Source organism: Antennarius striatus, chromosome 1 (assembly GCF_040054535.1).
Source record: "Antennarius striatus isolate MH-2024 chromosome 1, ASM4005453v1, whole genome shotgun sequence".
NCBI classification, from domain to species: domain Eukaryota; kingdom Metazoa; phylum Chordata; class Actinopteri; order Lophiiformes; family Antennariidae; genus Antennarius; species Antennarius striatus.
In genome coordinates this window covers 12504736-12519437 of record NC_090776.1, presented here as the reverse complement: position 1 = coordinate 12519437, position 14702 = coordinate 12504736, and the positions used below count along the sequence as shown (strand labels likewise).

General features: G+C 41.7%; 1 protein-coding gene across 4 annotated transcripts in view; it reads left to right on the top strand.

Moving 5' to 3' along the window:
- Positions 1-14702, top strand: part of ankrd11 (ankyrin repeat domain 11) — a 105429-nt gene that overhangs the window by 73915 nt on the left and 16812 nt on the right. For 3 of the 4 annotated variants that reach the window (XM_068329511.1, XM_068329332.1, XM_068329417.1), the window contains 2 exons: positions 6075-6220; positions 10604-10736. In XM_068329511.1, coding sequence (XP_068185612.1) covers positions 6134-6220; positions 10604-10736 — 220 coding nt within the window. In that variant the 5' untranslated portion in view covers positions 6075-6133. Of the gene's footprint in view, positions 1-6074; positions 6221-10603; positions 10737-10903; positions 11033-14702 lie in introns of those variants that run through there. The other variant, XM_068329595.1, reaches the window with a different exon arrangement.

Below are 14702 nucleotides of genomic sequence, written 5' to 3'. Positions count from 1 at the left end.
TTTTAAACATGTGGTATTCTGTCAGCATATCGACTGTCGCAACACTTGGGTTTGTTTTTCCTCCACTGGGAGACGGGGGCACGTATTGAGTGAATGAATCTTGCTGAACATATGAATTAACATTTCATCATTTCTAAGATACACATTAAAGCAGGATGCTGTTGTGTGGATCCCTCTGCAGGCCTCTGAGTGTGATCAAGATGATTACTTACAAAAGAGGAAATTGTTGTGTCACAAAGTTGTGACTTGTCAAATGATGCAGCACGCACAACTTTGACCTGAATTTTATTTGAGTCACCATTTATGACTTTGTGTGTAATCACAATAGCGTGTAGCATATCTGTTAACCGACCCCGAGATATCAGTTGACTGTCTGCCTGGGAGTGTAGTGATTTTTATCTAATTGCAGTGAGTGCAGTAGGCGAGGGTTTTGTACAAACACTGCTCGACACACACAAACACGGGTGCAGACGGAAAGCAACATGCCCATCCCAGTCAGTGTGAGTTTGTGTATGTGTCTGCATCTACTGTGTTGTTCAGTTGTCAGCATGCAGAATAAGAGGTGTGGTTCTGTGTGCACAATGAGAATCACGATTTAAGGCTGCATGGGGTTGGAGCTAACAAGTTTTCATCCGCCTTCACTTCTTCTTAGGTGTGTGTGTTTTCATGTTTTCCAAATATAATAAAAAGTGTGTATTGTTGCAGAATTGGTTGCAATTCTAAAAATGGATCTAGTAGGAATTGGTTTTGGCTTCACAGTTTTGAGCAGTTTTACTGAAGCTAAATATAGAACAAAATTTGCATTTTCATTCTTGAAACCGGGTCATTTTAATGCTTTGCATTTTCATGAAGACACACTAGATGTTAATGTTAGGCTGTCACTCCTGAATGAATGAAGCATTCGTCTGCATGCCAGCCAGTATAGCTACCGAACTTTTGAACAACAATTATTGTTCATTATGTTGTTGTGAATAAATTTGCAGCTGCAACAAACAATGGCTGTGTTTGCGCGTCTTCATATTTATAGTCTGAATTCAGCATCGCTGAATCATTTCTTCCAGGAGTGTGGCCTAGGCATATTGTACCAACTGGCTTTAACTGGAGAAGAATAAAATAAAGCATAAATATTTCACCGGTTGTCAGACTGAAAATATTCAAATGTTGTTAGTGATTTTTCAGAAGTCCCACACAGTCAATCAAGAAATTAGCTTTAATGTAATTACAAACAACTGTAATGAAGCTGGTAGTAGTAGTAGTAGTAGTAGTAGTAGTGTGTGTGTGTGTGTGTGTGTGTGTGTGTGTGTGTGTGTGTGTGTGTGTGTGTGTTTGCAGTGTGCTGCAATATGCTGAAGTGCTGGCCTCTATCTGACCGCAGAGGGAGTGGCTCAGAGGATAAGGAGGATATTAGAGAATGAAGAGAGAAAGGAGTGGAAGAAATGGCAAGAAAGGTGGTGTGTGCCTGTGTGTGTGTCTCTGCTTATAAGACAGGACTGACCACTGACTGGTCCTGTCCTTCATTCCGTCTCTGGCTTACTTCTCACGATTTCATTCTGCAGTTGTCCCCTCTGCCGCCAAGTAAAACGGAACCAACGTCACGCTCGAAACATCAAGGCTTAATTCAGACCAAATCAGATGTTGCCTACAAAAATGCCATTGATTTTGAGTGTCAGTCTCAGTTCTATGCTATTGCAGCGCTGTTTGCAGTGAGGTCAGAGGAAAATGCGATGCCAAAGCGTTATTGTTGCCCTGTAGCAAAAAGTTGAAACACACTTTCTTTCTTCTGGAAGACTGCAACCCAAGGCCACACGGCTGTGTATAATCACATAATCCTGCAATCAGACTGGTTGGTTGACAGTATTGTTCCAAGCTCTGAGTTTTTGTTGCTTGGCAGTCCAAATGACTTCAGCATCAAATTTCTGTAAGGCTTCAAACTCGAGTCTCCTTTTTTCCCCCGTGAATATTATGAGGAACGGATGGTCAGCAAATAAAAACCAATGGGTTTCTAATTAAACCTGTCTTCTGTGTGAATGTTTCACCAAAGCTGATTCATTGTCATATACAGTAATCCCTCGCTTATTTGCGCTTCAAGATTCGCAGCTCCACTGCATTGGGGATTTTTAAAATTATATATAATATATTGTCCTCGATGAGATGTAAGTTTCATCTCATCGAGGACAAGGGAGGCCTCCTACCTGGCAGTTCAAAACTCAGGCTCCCAAACGTACTGCTGGTTTAAGATCACTGGGCTTGCGCTAGCCATTTGCCACTTTGCCATAGGCGAAGTAAATTTTAGATTGGCTACAAGGTTTTTAGACTGTTTAGCCACAGTGGCGTTCTTATTTTTACGGAAAAAAGGCAAAAACTTACAACTTTTTCGCTCGCTAGAGCCGCTATTTCTGCTAGCGCCACTATTTCCGCTAGCATCGCTATTTCCGCTAGCGCCGCTATTTCCGCTAGCGCCGCTATTTCCACATGCCGACGGAAATAGTCGAAGTGACCCGAACGCTCCCGATCATTAAATATGCACTCGAGTCATGACTTCCTTTCGTCCAATAAAAAACAAAATGATTCTATTTTTAATAGCTAAATCCGCGAATTGGTGTACGACAAGGCGAGGACGATCAATCGAAAGAAATTAAGAATCCAGTTGTAGATTCAGACACCAGTGTTTTAGTGTAGATTTTGCGTTAAAATTCTAATTGAACAACAAATGATGAATGTTGACAGGGTAGGAGTGGTGACAGACCAATCAGAAAGTAAATGAAAGATATTATCAATATTTTTTTGTAGTCTTAGACTTTTAATTCCTATGACCAGCAGGAATAACCAGCGATGTATGTAAATGTGTACTCACTTCATTTGCTATTTTTCATGCCTTTTTAAATTGAAAGGAAAATCATATTATCGAATTTAAAAAACTAAACTATGGTGTACCAATGGTTTTGGTGGTGGTCAAAGTTAAGATGTCTTCTAGCCCAGTAAAACTTACAAGTAAACATTGAGTAATATTTTTTATGTCTGTATCTTCACATAGTGAATGCAAGTTTTCAGTTGTTTAATCTCACATTTATACCTGCATAAAGTAGGACAGAAAAAAAGATAGTTCAGCTTGAACTGTTGACTTTAGTGTATTTTTGTAGGTAAACTGAACAAAAGATTTTGCCCTCAGAATGCAGGAAAATAACCCCATTTTCTAAAAAAATTTCCCGGGGGAGGCCCCCCGTACCCGCCCCCTGCGACAAGCATTGGTTGTCAGCACGCTGCGTTGCTGTCCTGGACACAGAATGTGGCTTTTTGTGGCTTACTCAATTCTTTAACACTGATCCACAGTGGCTTGGTGTTACTACTTCCTAGTGCAAGCCCAGTATCAGTATGGGGAGGGTTCATAAACGTTTAACTTCCTTAATTCATTTCCTACCTGCTTCATCCACTTGAGCGGGTCGCAGGGAGCTGGAGCCTATCCCACCTTGCATAGGGCGTGAGGCGGGGCAAACGTGATGCCAGTGCACCGCAAAGCTACACAGAAACATACAAACACGCACACACACACACTCACTCCTACAGGCAATTTGGAATGGCCAATTAACCTGAAGCGCATGTTTTTGGAGATGGGAGGAAGGCGGAGAACCCGGAGAGAACCCACGCAGACACGGGGAGAACATTCAAACTCCGCACAGAACGGGACTTGAACCCGGAACCGCCTTGTTTTGCGCCGACAACGCTACCCACTGCACCACCGTTCCGTCACGCTTAACTTATACTTAAATAATAAAAGAAATATTGTTCTCTATATCGCAGAACTTTGTTTTTTGCGGGTGGTCCTGGATTAACCACGAGTAAAGAGGGATTACTGTATCTACAAATTGTATCATGTCGTAAATATCAGTCCAGTTCTCCACCAATTAGTTGAAATGTCACCACAGGAACTTCTCTTCTGTTTATCAGTAATGCTGAACTATCGCCAGAAGGTGGCAATAATATATTTTAAGGCTGTTTGCGACAAGCACTAACAAAAGAAGAAGAATGTGTAATGCAATAGAACTCTGTAGAACCCAGTGCAACCCATTTAAATCAATAAAGGAATATGTATATGCTTTGTGTATTGATGTTTGATATAGATTGGTGGAAACTAGATTTATGTGTGAATTTGAAAATGCAAAACAATCTTTACCCTTGGGAGATGCTCAAAAGCGTTGTAACAAACGTACCAATAACAGAGTAACTCATCGGACGCATGTTTGTTTTAGAGAACCGACTTAGAGCGTCTATTTCAAGATTATTATTATATGTATATAAATGCCACAATGTGCTATTTTATTCTTGCTACTCTGCTCAAATTGACGTGTGTTAGATTTAATATAATTCCCTGGAGTCCTTTCACGATATTGGCAATTCAGAAACTCATGATTCAATGTAGTGTTGCCTTGACTTCATCACAACTGGAAACTATTTTCTTTTTTTATTGCAGAGGAAATTGTAGTAGTTTTCCTATATGTGGTATATAAGTCAACACGTGAGCTAGAATACTGAAACACAAAACGCACTCTACTGACTGCAACAGACACACACTGTCTGCAGATGTTACACATCTTTTGATCAGGATGGAATTACAAAGGAAATGAGGCCTGTGGTTTTGAACAGGGTTTCCTCTCCCTGTGGGTGATTGTGACTGCTCGCGTACAAACAGAATTTTACTGTAGATTGCATGTCAGCGAAATGCTTTGTTGCCATAACCGCCCATCGTAGTTGTCCCTAAAATAGAGCAGAGATTATTTCTCTAAAAGCCCGGCTGACCCAGTTTGAGACGGGTTTGTGTGTTTGTTCATGCGTGTGTGTGTGTGTGTGTGTGTGTGTGTGTGTGTGTGTGTGTGTGTGTGTGTGTCGCCGTGAGGTATGTTTATTTCGGAGTGTAATCAACCTTCCTGTCACTTTGTTTGGTGTGGTTAGAGGTGGGAGCCGAGGGAAGTTAGCAGGGCCTAGCAGTAGCGACAGGGGAATAACAATGTGCTCTCGGAAAGACGGAAGGGGCCGCGGTTTGTTGGGTCGCTCATGTCGAGTCTTTCTGTGCACCAGTAAGAGGGGAGCAGTACATCCTCTATCAGTGTGCCTCTCTGGATGGCTGCCTGACTGTCTTTACTTGACTGACTTGACTAGAGGGATATAAATAGCAGCCTTTGAATAGGATAACTGCAGAGGGAGGGGAAAGAGGGGAGGAGAGATGGAAGTGGCGCCAGAGAAGATAAGAGTGCCAGTGTCTGAGAGTTGAAGGGAAAGGGGGAAAAAAAACCCGATGCAGCCGGGGTCTCATCTGTTCCCTCAGTCACAAGGATGGTCATACTTTGATGACGCACTCAGAAGAAATGGTGCATTATGAAGCGGCGAATAGGGAGATGAAATATATGATTAATTCATAGTCTCGTGAGGCAGAAGGCCTCGTCATGAAGGAAGGCAGCCGACAGACGTCCACCTGCCGTTGTTCAGTCGTAAACAGGATGAAAACACGGCACAATAAACAGCACAAAACTCCATAAGTTTCCGTTGTTCTCTGAAGTCTGTGGACTACAATCAGGATGCCAGGAGTTTGAATGGGGTGAAGCCCGTAATTACAAAGGGTTGGCTAGCTGTAGCAGCAAGTAGCTGTTTCGGGTCGTTGTTGAGACGTGCTGATGGCGCTGCTGCAGACATTCCTACACGTCTTCCTTTCTGTCAATGTCTCACCACATTCAGTTTCTTGTGCAATATGTTACCTGGTCTGTCTTGTTTTCAGATTGCCTCTGTAGTTGTAGTTCGATGGCTGAGGGATTGTAGTTCTTAATTAAAATTGGCACGGATTATCAAGCGTGTTAGGAGGTATTTGTGTAGCGCTAGCTTGATGTTTGGGTTCAGCCTGGAGAGGAGGCGGTTCTCAGAAGCCTTGCCCCTTCCCCCCCAGAGCTGAGAGCAACGGTTGAAAATAGAGAGCTTGATGTACCGCTAATGGCTGCATTGTCTGGCAGTGTGTAGATGTGTTTTCAAAGGGAAGTAGTGGCCAGATGCTAACTCCCCACAACCATCTCTTTCTCTCTCTCTTCCAGACGGTTGATGACGATGCAATGGCAGCGTGAATGAAGCTTGGCGTGGGGAGAGCTGAACGATGCCCAAAGGTGGGGGTTCTAAAACCCCACAGCTGGACCACTTCCCACTCAACACGGACATGGTGGAAAAGCAGGGTGGGAAGAAGGTAAAATTGAAATTCCTACAATCACACATGATGCCAATAATGAAATATCTGAACATGTAATCCCAGGTTCAAGTGCTGCTTGTCCTTGCAGTAATCCACTGCATCTGAACAACAATCAGTAAAACGATGGAAGGCTTTGTGAAGCACTGACTTGGATAAAAAGACATTTATAAAATTATTTCAGGCCCTGTGTACATCACATTGTTTTTGCCAAAAGGAGAAAGGAATTTTCCTTTCTGTTTTAGGGGATGTTCTGTGTTCATACAACAACATTTCGACAAAGATGTCATGTCGACTCATTCCAAGAAGCTTTCTGTCTCCAACTCAGTAAATGTAATTTGGACCAAGGAGGACTCCGATAGATTCGCACATTTGCCTGCAATCGGTGCACATATGCGTTGCAACAAACAGAAGGTGTTTCCATTTGCATTTCAAACAATTAGACTCTCCCAGAAACTAATGAGGGGGAAAGATTTGCCATCCTACTGAGTGTTTTATTGTTCTAACACTGAACAGGTTCAAACAGACCTCTGGTGAAATCAGAGCTTTCCATCTGTATGTCTTTGAGGTCCATCTTTCAATAATTTCTCACATTTTTTACATTTTGTTCACAACAACATTAAGCAAGTACCTTTTAGACATTTGGAGGAGTTATTGGCAAATTATAAAATTTATTTAAACTACAGTAATCCCTCGTTACTTGTGGTTAATGCGTCCCAGGACCACCCGTGAAAAATGAAATTCTGCGCTATAGCGACAAACTATTTATTTTAGTATTTACAGTAATTTAAACGTTTATGAACCCTTTCCATACTGATATTAAACCATCTGATATCTGTATTACCTTTTCCCACACTCTTATAGACTGTTTAAAACACTTCTCTATTAAAGAAAAGTGTTTCTTTAATAAGCTGCGTTCTGTAAGTCCATGACTCATGGAAACGCAGCGCACACACGGATGCTGTCAGCTAATGGCATGCACATTCGGTATCAAGTAACTACCTACTGAAAATCCACGATGAAGTGAAGCCGTGCATCTTGAATAAGCGAGGGGATTACTGTGTAGTAAATTCACGTATTTATGATTTATACTTGGTTAAATGTCAATTTTTACTAGAGGTGATTTAATATGCCATTTTTGATGAAAATGCCTCATAACCCAGCTACTTCTAAGATTAAAGCACCAAGTTGGACCTAAAGAAGTGCAGTTTGTCAGTTCTGTTCTAAATGATATAAAATAATAGTGTTTCTCCTCCACTGCATAATGGATGCTGATATATGATATGATACTGATATGATACAATTTTTTTTTACCAGACTGTTTTGACTAGACTATTACTTGGCATCTCCAATCAGAGATTGAAGCAACTCTAAACTGGTAGCTAAAGATGGAGGATGTTGCATTGGAGCCTATTTTAAAAATAGATAAAACAACGACAAACAAATTATAGATATTAACAAAAGAGAGCATTCTTACTGCAGTTTCAAGTTCTATATCTTTTTAACCACCTTTTAGAGCCACCTTTTATGCGAAATGGCAAAACTCACTATTACATAACTGATTAATGGATGCTGTTGGTTCCTTAAACACCAGCCTGGTTGTCATTGTAATCCAGGGGAAAAAAAGTAAGAACGACTTACTCATCTTATTCAGAGACACTTTTGAAACGAGGCAGCTATGTTGGCATGTTTAGACATATTTACTGTTAAAATGCAGGATTTCCCTGCTGCACACCCTTACATCGACAGTGGGTGCAGTTGTGTTGTTTGCAGTGGAGAAAATTGTTGGACGCAGCTTGATGATGTCATGGCAGGTGCCAACAGTTACAAGCCAGCAGCACCAACAGGCGAGGAGAGCATTACAGCTTATGCAGGCATGGATTTACAGCCCTCTGCAAAGGATTGCATCAGACTCTGGCATGGAGGGAGGGAGGGAGGGAGGTAGTGAAGCACACAGGGTGGAAAACAGAATGAGACGAAAAGAGCAGGCATTGCTAGGCTATCAAACAAGCTCTCTTCTGGTAAAAATGAGGATGGTTTGAAGCTTTTCCTCCATTTAATTCACAGAGAAAAAAAAAACTTTGGAGCTAAATTGCATTAAAAGGTCATTGTTTATCTTTTGGTTTTTTTTCCAAAGATTCCTCCCTCATAATTCAGCTTTCTTATTTAGTTGTGCTTAAGACATTGCAAGGATTTGTGTGTCATGTCTTTGCAACAAATGTGTGTTCTAAGGTAAATATCTTTCGTGTCACTGAGAGGAAACGGAGGGAGGAAGGGTGAGAGATATCTGCTCACTGTAGCTGACATTGTTTGTCTACTGTACCATGACATCATAGTCTTATGACTGAGGCAAGGCAGGGGGAGGAGTTCAAAGAGTCAAAACATAATAGAAAACCTGCCCTAAGGATAGGGAGAGATAAGCAGAGGATAGAAAGCAGTATTAAGTGTGTGCATTACCTCTGACCTGCGATCTTGTTCCCTCTATTGAGCCTCTCATCTGCACCTGCATCAAAAGGTCTTGACCTATCCTAGCGTACCAGAAGAGTACTTCCTTCTTTCGTTTCTGGTATCTTTTCAGTTTCAGCACCCTGGTAAATTCAAGTTGCGTCTGTCTGACTTAAAGGCCATTTTCATTTCTATCCATGAAAAATTCAAAGATTTCTAATAAGTCTAGAAAGTATTTTGAATGCAGCACTCCATAGTTGTTTTCCCACAGACAAAGTGAAGAGAGGGGTGGCTGGGCTTGCACCAGGAGCTAGTATGACTGAGCCACTGTGGCTCAGCTTTAACTAATTGAGTAAGCCACAAAAAGCCACATTCTGTGTCCAAGACAGCAGCTTGCTATAATAGCAAGTAAAAAAACTTACAGGTAAACATTGAGTAATATTTTGTATGACTGTATCTAAGTTTTCAATTGTTGGGGGGTGTAAACCCCCCCAACAATTGAAAAATATTAGAGTGGGGTGTGTGGGGGGGGAGACCCCCCCACACACGGGGGGGATCGGGGGGCCTCCCCCGGGAAATCTTTTAGAAAATGGGGTTGTTTTCCTGCATTCTGAGGGCGAAATCTTCTGTTCAGTTTACCTACAAAAATACACAAAAGTCAATAGTTCAAGCTTAAATATCTTTATTTCTATCCTACTTTATGCAGGTCTGGGCTTGCGCTAGCCATTCGCCACTTCGCCATAAGCGAAGTAAATTCCAGATTGGCTACAAGGTTTTTAGACTGTGTAGTCACAGTGGCGTTCTTATTTTTACGGAAAAAAGGCTAAAACTATTTCGCGATCGCTATTTCACCATTTGCCACTTCGCTTATGGCGAAGTGACGAATGGCTAGCACTAGCCCAGGATGGTATAGGAGTGGTACTGCCCATTTGTGTATGTCGTTTTTTGCACTCAAACTGTTTTTCATATTTACATCACAAAACTTTCTGTATGTAACACCAAAACACTTTTGCTATTTAGGAGCGTGCGTTTGTTTTTGGGTTTTTTTGTTTCTATGGTCGCAAACCAAACCCACTCATCCTACAAGTAGGAATTGTATCAGACTGCTGAGGTGAGGTTATTTATGTTAAATAAATAATAAAAATGTGATGTTTCATCAGAAATGCAAATAGACATTAAAATACACCAAGGGATATCTCGTGCTTCTTTCTTACTTTTTTAACTTAAGTTTTGTATTGAAGTTAAAACAAATTTTTACCATTTTTGTTGTGAACAGCTTTGAATCCTACTTGCCTCCCCTCTCCCAAGTGTCCTACAGTGTTTGTGTGTTTAAGTTGTCGTTTGTTTTTATGCTCTGTGGTTTGCCTGCTTTGACTTGTGATGTCCTAATTTATTCATTTCTGGCGGATGGTGTCTCACTTGAATTAATTGTATTTGAATGAAATACAGTAGCTATTGCTGAAAGCTTCTTATCTTTTACTGCATTCCTCTTTTCAGTGCGTTGTAATTTTAATACTTGCCATGCGTGTGCAGTTCTTAAAGTTGCTTGTCATTGTAAGTCAGTCGCTATCAGATCTCAATCTCAGAGCAAACAAACTAGATGAAGTAACACAGAAGTATTTACATATGTTGATAGGAAATACACTTGGGCCTGGGATTGTTTCCAGCCGCTGCAGACCACAGCCGAACTGGCGTCAGCTTAAACTCTTCTCTCTGTGCCTGACTCTTTGTGCTCTGGGTTGGGAGCCAGGAATCTCAGAAGGAACTCCGTGGAAAACTTTTTGCTCCAATAGCTCCAACTGCAGAAGGATGAAGGCCCCAAAGCTAGCTCATCCCATTCTGACTATTTTGATCTATGACTTGTTCACACCAAAATATGAAGCTTTGTTAAATATGTAAATTTCTTTTTGTTCATTTTCTAATTTGTGTCTTTCACAGGATAAAGTGTTGTCAAATAAGACTCCCAAATTGGATCGCAATGATGGGGTTAAAGAGATGAAAGAAAAGGCCCCCAAAAGGAAGCTACCTTTCACTGCTGGAGCTAATGGAGACCAGAAAGATTCTGACTCAGGTAAGAAAATATTGCTGTGGATTTACTTCATTTATACTGTCTGCCCTACTATGTGACATTCCAGTGACGATCAGAGAGAGGGCGGGGAGTTGTTGCATCACATCCTCTCAAGCTCACAGGAAGTTTAAGAAAGCATGCTCTGTGAGAGGGGTTAGGCTTTTTGTAATTTCAGCTCAGCTTTATCTGTGGCCGAACCAAGGAATTTGTCCCAACAATCAGAGTCCAAAAGGTGGCAGACCACACAAAATCATGGTCCAATTAAATGGGGATTTGTGTAACTTCCCGGTCTGGCTTTGGTAAGAATTTGGCTTTGTGTTTTCTTTAATTAGACAGAGAAGGACTACTGCTCATGCTTGTTTGACTTGGAGCTTTACAGGTTCAAGATTTAGCTTGTTGGTGATTGTCTAGCTCAGAAGCTTTGCTAACAGCCTTAATCGTCAGCACTAGTCCAGTCTCTCCATTTATTTATGTTTTGAGATTACACTCAGAGCAATGCTAAAAGCGTGAAAGTTGCCACAGGCGACTGTTGTGGTTTGGGGTCATTTTTTTTAGTATGTTAGGGACTATTTTGTGTCAGCATGAGGAGTTATATCTACTTACTCTACCGCTAAAGAGATTTTTACTCCCTGTTCCTTCCATCTCGCATGCTTACATTTTTGTAATTTTCTGAAGTTGCTTTCACTTTGTGTCTAAGGCACATGATGCCGGAATGTTTTGAAAATTCACGAGAGTAAATTTTCTTGGCGCATATTTACTGACGGTCATGGCTACAGACGGTGGGCGCTGCTCCTCCAGTTAATTAGAGAATAGCGCCACTCAGTTCATCCAATCAAATCGTTTCTTTACCTTACGCCGTCAGCACACCTGGAAGTGAGACAGCTTGCTGCTGCTGTTAGTTTACTGCTACAGCGGGGCTCAGAGGAAGGGAGACAGTGAGGACAGCATTGCTCCAAATGAAGGGAGGTTAATGAGGAAATCCGCTGGTTAATAATGACTGTACGGAGAAATTTATGTTTATTCCTGCATTTCTTAAATGTTGAAATGACGCCTTTACTGTAATGCTAGTGAACTCTGATTAGTGAGTGTATGCAAATTTTCTGCTCAAGCATTGCACATACCAGAAGAGTCTGAGCTGGTGGCGAGACAGGAAAGTGTTTTTAGGCCCCGTCCCCATGATAACGGATTTTTTAAAAACGCAACTTTTTTGTTGCGTTTACGCCTTCCGTCCACACGACAACGCAGATATCCGGAGCGAAAACGCAACTTTTCGGAAACGCTGGCCGAGGTGGATTTTTTTTAAAAACACTGTGTCTGCATTGTCGTGTGGACGGCGTATCCCTGGGAATTTTTTAAAACGCTGACGTCCTGCCTGCAACGAAAACCGCTGTGACGTCAAACACGGAGGATTCCTATTGGATAAAATTTGACTCAATACTGCCACCACATGGTTTGGCATGCTTATAGCTGTCTTCGAAAACGCACTGCTGAGTTTACGTGTGGACGGAGATTTTTTTTAAAACGCTGTCGTGTGGACGCAAATCGTTTCGATGCGTTTTTAAAAAGTTGCGTTTTTAAAAAAATCCACCATCGTGTGGACGGGGCCTTACTGTCAGTGCCTGCAGATGCAAACATATCACAATTAGAAGTCAAACCTTGAATTGTGGTCTCACCCATTGCAAAATCTCAGAAACCTCCCTTGACCTCACCTTGACAAGTGCTAGAGAGCAGCATTCCTCTTTCCTAAAGTCATCCTTCTTACGCTCTTCCCCCTCACTGTGAAACAAAATAAAATATAACAGAACCATTTTTGTATTGGCCGCCAAACATAATATGCAAAAACCAAACGAGTTGTTCTTTTTAGTTGCTTCTAGGGTATACTCTGACCGCAGCAACAATTTGCCATTAGATTAGTTGTGCAGCACACCACTGATGGTCAGGTTTGTGAATCTTGAAGGAAGGTGTAAATCGACTCATGACAAGTGAGTTACAAAAGGCCAACAGGGGTTTCTGCAAAAATTCTGGCCGCACATCTTTTTTCCCCCTGGCAGGTTTCAAGACTGAGGTTTGTTTTTCTGTCTCCCAGATTCACACTGGGAGTGAAGAGCCACTCTAACTAATTACATCAATATGCAACAAACATGCCAGTTAGAGAGAGCGTAATTCACCTCACCATGATTCATACTTAATATTTTAGTCTCTTGCTCAATATAAAACGTTGACTAAACATCCTGTTGGCCTCTTCCTGCCTCTTTTCCCCGTCACTTCCTGTTTATGCAATTTTTATTAGTGCCAAAGCAGAACATTGTTTCACTCTTACCGTTTTTGGTGAAACATACCTGGTCAGACTGGTTAGAGTGGTTCTTCTTGTCATGGAGTCTGTTGGCCTGCTGAACCAGACAGTCTTCGCTTACACCATGATATTGTCTAGCTGTCATATCAAAAGCTACATCTCTCTCTCTCTCTCCCTCTCCCTCCCCCTGTCTCCACCTCTCCCTCTCCACATGAAACATATATAAGCACACATTCATGGTTAGAAGCAACCCATTCCCTTTCTGCGGTAGACATTCATCAGTGGCTGTCCCCATTCAGGTTGCTTTCCTTTTTATTATTTTCCCCTTATCTTGTTAGTCAGGTTTCAGGCAGCGAGGAGAGTTTGGTTTCACCTCTGGCCGTAAGCTGAGGAATATTGTTTTACTGAGGCAAAGAAAAGTCCCAGAAGTGTTCCTTAAATAGAAGTCCTACAGAAAGAAATACATACTAGAGGAGCAGATGCACTGTGTAGTGTGATTATTTATCCATTTGTCATTTAGTTCTTTTGTCAAACTTTGGTTGATGACTAGTAAAACGATTACACAATTGTTTAATCCAGCTTCCTTGGTCATTGAAGATAAACGGTACATTGATTTAAATTTCTGCTGCTTCATGGTGATGATACAGCATCCAGTCACATGAAGCCCACATACACATTCATAAAGGCTGTAGTTGCTAGTGTAAGAATGTGTCAGGTTTGCTTAGCTATTAGATTTACAAATAAAGTTTTAATTTGACACAGTCTCCTTACCCCACCAATCGCCCCATCTACATTTAGCATTTCACCACCAGGATTCTGGTCTGTCTGGGACATTACTCGTATGATGAGTCTTGCTTTGGAGACTTGACTCTGTGTGGTGTTTACTAGCAGTCTGCTGCATGTGTGCATCTGTTTAATAATTGCCTTCCTGGTTCCTGATCTTGTAAACTAAGCGTGGAAAAGCTAGCATAGCACTTTGTTCTGCTTTTCAAAAAAACCAAAACATGTTTAGACTGCCTCTGTGGTTCCTACTTTTAAAGTCTCAGCAGAAGGAATGTGTCTAAATGGCAAATGTTCTGGAGAATGTGAGAGTGTATCAAAGAGAGGTGGGGGCACATTAGCTTTAAAGTATTCGCAGATGTTAGTGAAAGTTCATCAGCTTTGTGCTTGGGACTGGAAAAGTCTCCCTGGAAAGTATTTAGCCACCGGAAGCTCAAGCCACCGTGCTTCCTTCTCGCTGTATGTACTTGGATAATTTTGGTCTTGAGTTAAGGAATGAGAAAAGTCCCAAACAAATCAGTTTCTTTACCTTCACACGTATGTTTCTTTGTGATTGGAGTCTGTGTTGTTGCTGTCATTTTATTTTCTTTGCCATGTGCTGTGCCCCCCCCCCCCTGTCAAGGGCTATAGAGGCATAGCTTTACCCTCATCAGATGGTATGTTGCCCCTGAAAATAAATGCTGGGTGTGTTTTTGTATAGCAGCTGCTTTTGTCCGGTAGCACCATGTATCCAGTGAGCTTGGCAGACAGACCGGCATGTGGTGACCTTGGCAAGGCCACGTTGAATTGAAATGTAAACCAACTGTTTTGTAATTACTGTGGTCCTGCCAAGTCACACCCTCTTTCCTCTCCCCCCAACTCAAGCTGATTGGCTCAGAGACAGACATAAACACACT